The sequence below is a fragment of the Etheostoma spectabile genome, chromosome 1, assembly GCF_008692095.1.
Source record: "Etheostoma spectabile isolate EspeVRDwgs_2016 chromosome 1, UIUC_Espe_1.0, whole genome shotgun sequence".
NCBI lineage: Eukaryota > Metazoa > Chordata > Actinopteri > Perciformes > Percidae > Etheostoma > Etheostoma spectabile.
The window spans coordinates 23,178,993-23,184,864 of record NC_045733.1 but is presented as its reverse complement, the minus strand read 5'-3'; the positions used below and the strand labels follow the sequence as shown (position 1 = coordinate 23,184,864).

The 5,872-nt window shown below is 46.5% G+C and overlaps 1 protein-coding gene across 1 annotated transcript in view; it reads right to left on the bottom strand.

The window, feature by feature from the left end:
* Window positions 1-5,630, bottom strand: part of LOC116689200 (serine/threonine-protein kinase BRSK2) — a gene marked incomplete in the record, with an annotated part of 273,622 nt that extends 267,992 nt beyond the window's left edge. The window contains 1 exon segment of the mRNA XM_032515617.1: window positions 5,363-5,630. Coding sequence (XP_032371508.1) covers window positions 5,363-5,447 — 85 coding nt within the window.
* Between the last annotated feature and the right edge of the window lie 242 nt (window positions 5,631-5,872).

The following is a 5,872-nucleotide window of genomic DNA, read 5'->3' as shown; positions in this document are numbered from 1 at the left end:
TATGTTGTGCATATGTGTTTGTAGAGATGTCGAAATCATGTGCGGGCTGTGTTTTTGTGTATATGTGGTGGTGTGTGTGTGGTGTGGTGTGGGCTGGGGGGTGTGTGGGTGGTCAGGCAGATGTAGTTGCAAGCCTCCTCCTTAAGAGTACTAACTCTCTCTGGTGGGGAAGGTGCGGTTCAATCGAAGGGGATGGATGAGCTGGCGACAGGGTAAGCCGTTAATCATTAAACCGCCTCACACAAGTGCAGGGCAAGCCCACGCTCTTTGTTTCTTGTGTGTGTGTGTGTGCGCGTGTGTGTGTGTGATCTCTGAGGGAGATGGACTAATGGTTCGGGTTGTTTGGATGTCCGAATATTGGCTGTTTTTGTCGTTTGTTTATCACGGGAACCGCGATGACAGCATAATACCCCATTACATCAAGTGTCTTTCACATTATTACACACCCTTGTTTCTGCTGTTTTTTTAAAGGCTGATGGTGTTAGATGTTTCAATATTCATTCTCAGTTAGCCCGCGCAGGCTGGGCCCACCTGATACATCCGCAAATTTGGAGATTTCTTTTGCTTGCGTCGGCGCGAAGCGACCCATTCCAGTTTTTCCAAATCGACGGGCACCAATTAGGCTTTATAATTTCCTTTTTCTTTTTCATATTGCAATCTTCGCAGGGAAATAATACTGCCAATGTCAGTTTTTTCCAAGATTGTGCAGGCCTAAACTATACATGTGTCTATAACTCAGTTAGACTAAAAATAACACTCTTACTGTCGCCTCCCCTTTGGTCATTTTTTTCACAAACCACATCTGAAAAACATGGTTTTTTCTCATGGGACCTTAGTCAGAGCCTACAGTTGGAACACTGCCTATGGTGTGGGTGTGTGATGTGGGTGTGTGTGTGTGTGAATTGTGTGTTGTTTGTGTGTTGTGTGGGTGGTGTGTGTGTGTGTGTGTGTGTGTGTGTGTGTTGTGTGGTGGGTGTGTGTGTGTGTGTGTGGGTTGTGTGTGCGCGCGGCGAGTCGAAGTGAAATGGCGAGAGGATGTGCTGACTCTGACACAAAATTAGCTCTGTGTTTGTGTGTGTTCTGTTTTTTACAATTGTGGGGAGGTTCCGGAAAACGTGGAGGTCGTATCATTTGTGGGGTCCGTATATAGCTTTTGGAGGGCCAACATGCGGCCCCCACAAACTTAAACAGGGCTGTTGGGGTTCAGACTTGGTTTCGATTAGTCTATATTGGGGGGGGGTAGAGGGTCGTTTTGTCCAGCTTGTGATCGGCATCGGGGCTAGGGACGCCTTATGCAAGTGCCCGGGTCCCCACAAAAGTAGTGAGGGCACACTGTATGTGAATTGTGTGTGTGGTGGTGCGATGGGTTTGGGTGTGCATCTTCTCCCCTGGACAAGGACACTTGTGTTTTGAATACAGAAGACCGTAGTCACCTACTGTGTAACTGCGTCCTTCTTCTTTCGTGTTTGTTACCGCTCGATCAACTCGCTCAACATGTTACACGTTGGAGTAACACCGGAAGTCGAGACAGAACGTCAGATAGTTCTAGGTTTTCAGCTTAGTCCCGGTCATAAGGTGTGCAGCCTATGATAGATGAGGGCTGTTTTAACTGGTCTGAAAGGTACATTAAACAAACATTGAGATTTTTAACAGTTTGCGCTGCCAGGGGGGGGGTTTTCCCATGTAGACCCTCCACCACACGGCAGCAGCGCTAATCACGGGTTTTGCCGTTGCGGGTGATGTGTGTGTGTGTGTGTCGGGTGGTGGTGTGTGTGGGTGTGCTGTGTGTGTGAGAGGTTGAATGAGAGCCCCACTGTAATAAAAGCGCCCTCACCGTCCTAGCTGGGTAAGCCGAAGGCAGTCCATTTACGACAAGGGCACAGACAGGGTGGGACAACAGATGCTCCGTTGTTCTTGTCCTGTCTTTGGCTTGAAGATAATCCTAAAGAGTAGAATAAAGATAATAATAAAGATGAGATAATAAAGACTAATTCGACGACATCAGCAACAATACAAGATAAATATCAAAAGTACCCCCCTCGATGCTTTTTGGTACCAGGGACACGGCAGATTAATGAGTTTACAGCTTCAGACAGCGGGAGCGTCGGAGGACATTTCTACTTTAGGGTTGTGGAGTCACCGTCGGAGAAGACATGAGCTCCAAATATGAGACCTAATCAGAATGTTTCCTTACAGTAACTTGGATTCCTCTGCTTCCTCTGTGCCTTCTACACCTTGGAAAAATCAAAGAGGGAGTTTGGCTTATCTGAAGCTATGGTCCTTCTATGTGATTCTTGCTGTTTTTCCGAGGTCGTACCTTCATTGTTGAATGAAGTCGCTTTGAATAAAAGCGTCAGCTAGATAAACTACATGACATCATGACTTTGGGTAAACATAAACGCTGACGTTCTTAAGCCAAGTGGCGTGTTATCTGTACGATGTACTGTATGTCTACGGTGTATACACATACACACCACTTGGCGTGTTATCGTGAGAAGAAAGCGACGGTTGAGTTTAGGAAATGTGACGCAGATGGGTTAAGGAAGAGAGGAACGGGGTTGGCTTTAATGAAAAAAGAATCCGACGGTTGAGTTTATGAAACGTGGCGCGCGGGACACGATCCCCGGTCTCCTGGGTGAAAGCCCGGTGTTTTATCCATCAGCCCCCCCAAACAACTCCATAGGTGGATTTTCACCCGTTCCCAGTACTCGCTATGGTGTAAATTCACACACTATCGCCGGTTAATGTAAGTCAATGGAGGCCAAACGGCGTTGATATACCTTAAAAGTGAGTAAGCGTCTTGATAACAAGCCAATAATAGTCTGAAATAAAATGTACAGACTCTGACAAGTTTTAATCTAATGGTGAATGTAGAACCCAGCTAATGTTATATTATTTGGTCAAATTTGCAGGCTGACATTGTTTGTAGAGCTACAAACACATATGTTCATTATTGATTGATGTGGTGTTAATTTTTCCCCAAGAATCAGTGAAGTGTTGAGTCTGTAAGAGGACCAAAATGCTGAGTTTCCATTATTACACTGTCTCAGTTTGAAATAATCTGGCTTTGAGCTCACTGCAAGGAATTATCATTTAACGCTGCTCTATTGCTCTTTCTAAGTCAGAAACTCGAAATCCAGAATTTTCAACGTATCTGGAACCCAACAGGACCGCTATCAGAGCCAGGACTGATGTGATTGGATCACAAAGTTGTGGCCCTAATGGACGGAGCCTTCATTTTGTGCACTGCACTGCGAATGAAAAGAAATGGACTGTGTGGAAATGGACCTTCACTCCTCCTGATTCAGTTACTATAATTAATCCACTTGAAGAACAAAGCAACCTGAGTGTCTTTGTGTGACTTAAATGCACACTACTGCAGGTTTATTCCATCTGCTAAATGCAATTATTGCATAAACAATACAACACTAAAACAGGCCGTTACAAACCACGCAGATAATTGGTTGGCAATGAATTATTTACCTATCATGTAAACCGGAGCAGCACAGGAGCTTCTATCTGCTGCTAGTGGAGGGAGACACCTGGATGATTTCTGGGAGCATGTGTCCACAGATGGCGGGACATCCGAAACGGAGAAACGTGGACCATTCGTACATATAGCTACGTCACTGAATGCTGCTGTACCATAAAACACAAGGTTTCCAGCAGGGGAAAGGAGTTTAATGTCCTGGAAAGGGCTGTCCTCGACTAAAGAAATTCTTAGTTGACTAACACTTACATAATTTTGTCGACTAATCGATTAGTTGATTTAATCGACAGAGCTGTGCATTTTGTGGGGTGGTTGCGACAAGAAAAGCACAACATAAATGTAGTTAATTAACCGTCTTTAAAACTGAGTTTCTACACAATTAATCCTGCAAAAGCACCACTTTAAATCTTTTGCTCACCAGAAATGTGTTCTTGGAAATGAGTAATTAAGCATGAATAAGCATAAAAAATGACTTATCAACTAAAGAAATCTTAGTCGACTAATACCAAAACCACAGATTGGTCAACTAATTAACTAAGAGGGGACGGCCCTCGTCCTGGGGATGAGATGTAAAGGTTCATTATGTAACTTTTCCCTCTTTGGTCCCCCTACAGGTTGTCTACTTGGAACTGCATCTGAAGCGACCGTCCCCTCACGGTGCTCTGTACCCGGCTCAAAGTCCACTTTTCTCGGCTAAATGTAAAGACCGCTAAACTTGACCGCTACGCTATGTGACGAGTCCTCACGTGACCGGCCAGCGTCGCCTAATTTGGTGGGGGTATTGTACGAATCGGTGTGCATAAGTTTGCGTCAGATCTCAGTCAACAATCTACAGCCTCCAAAATGACCATGAAGTTGAATCAACACTAAAACAATCCCAAGAAAATGTAACCGATGTCCCCCAAAATGACTCATGAAATACTGACAATGGCACTGATAGCCAGTGCTAGACATCAACGTAATGTTTTCCATACATTAACACACTGTGGCGTACAGTAGGGCCGGGCCTTTCAGTGTAGCAGGATATCTGCCAGCAACTATGAATCAGAAGCCTATGTGTGTGTGTGTGTGTGTGTGTGTGTGTGTGTGTGTGTGTGTGTGTGTGTGTGTCTTTAAAATATCCCAAGAACCATTCATCCAATCTGCTTTACACTTAGATTCTGGGTACCCAATGAACTTGGTGTTTGGAATTTGGAGAAGTTTGGCCAGCGTTGGATATTATTAATTAATATGTGAGTTATGTCAGAGATGGTTCTTAAGAAAGCTCCAAGCACCAATACAGGAGGCCAAGCAACCGGCCCAGTACAAACTAGTGAAAACAAAATATGCACCAATGTGTGATGGGGTGGGTGTGTGTGTGTGTGTGTGTGTGTGTGTGTGTGTGTGTGTGTGTGTGTGTGTGACAGTGCACCATCACTGCTCTGCCTCTTCTGCAGAGAGTAGCTTCAGCAGATGGAATTAAAGAGACAAGAAAAAAATCACAAGGGCCCATTATCACGGAGCCCTCTCTGCCTGACAACAAGGATTAAAGGAACACTAACACCACCACCATCATCATCATCATCATCATCATCAGCATCATCATCACCGTCATCATGATCATGAGAGCAGCATCTCTCCCAGCATTCAGCAAAGCCGCATCCACCAGAAACAGCCGCACGTATCACGCATTTCTCCACTTCCCATTTCCCGCATCGGCCCATTCACAACAGCGCGGATGCCAAGAAGAAAAATAAATAATAATAATAATTATAATACATTTAAAAAACAAAACAAGCCAACAGGATGTCAGCGAGCCAGGCGCGGTGATGCTGGGAGTCCTGACAGCATCATCCGCATCTGGAGGGTTTCAGAGAGGCGGCTTTCACTAACCTGTCTGTCCTTTCCCCAGCGTCTTCTCCAAGCGGTACGGTCCCACATAGTTGGCGTAATGCCCGCTGTCCTTGGCCGACGACATTTTATTTGGCTTGTAATGACTCGCGCGGGTTGTTTCTGTGTTGCGGGTGTCCGTGCGGGACGCGTTTCTGTTGAAGCGCAAATCCGCGGCGCGGTGGAGTTCGCCTGGGTCGGCGAGTCCTCTTTCTGGCTGCTGGTCGCTGCAATGTTCGTCTCCCCGCGCGCGCGCGCGCGTGTTTGTAAATGAGTGTGCGCGCGTATGTGTCCCCGGTCCGATGCTCGGAGTCCTCCGCGGGTTCCGTCCTCACTGCAGCTCAAATTGCGGTTCCACGCCCGGGAGTCATGGTTGGGTTGGTGCCGGAGGAGCGACGCGCTGCAGCCCCGTTGGGTGTGATCTGATGCTGGGACGCAGCACCGACTGCTGCTGCCTGGCTCCTGGAGCCTGTGTCAGCAAACACTCGGTGGGAACGGACACTTCCGGCTGGC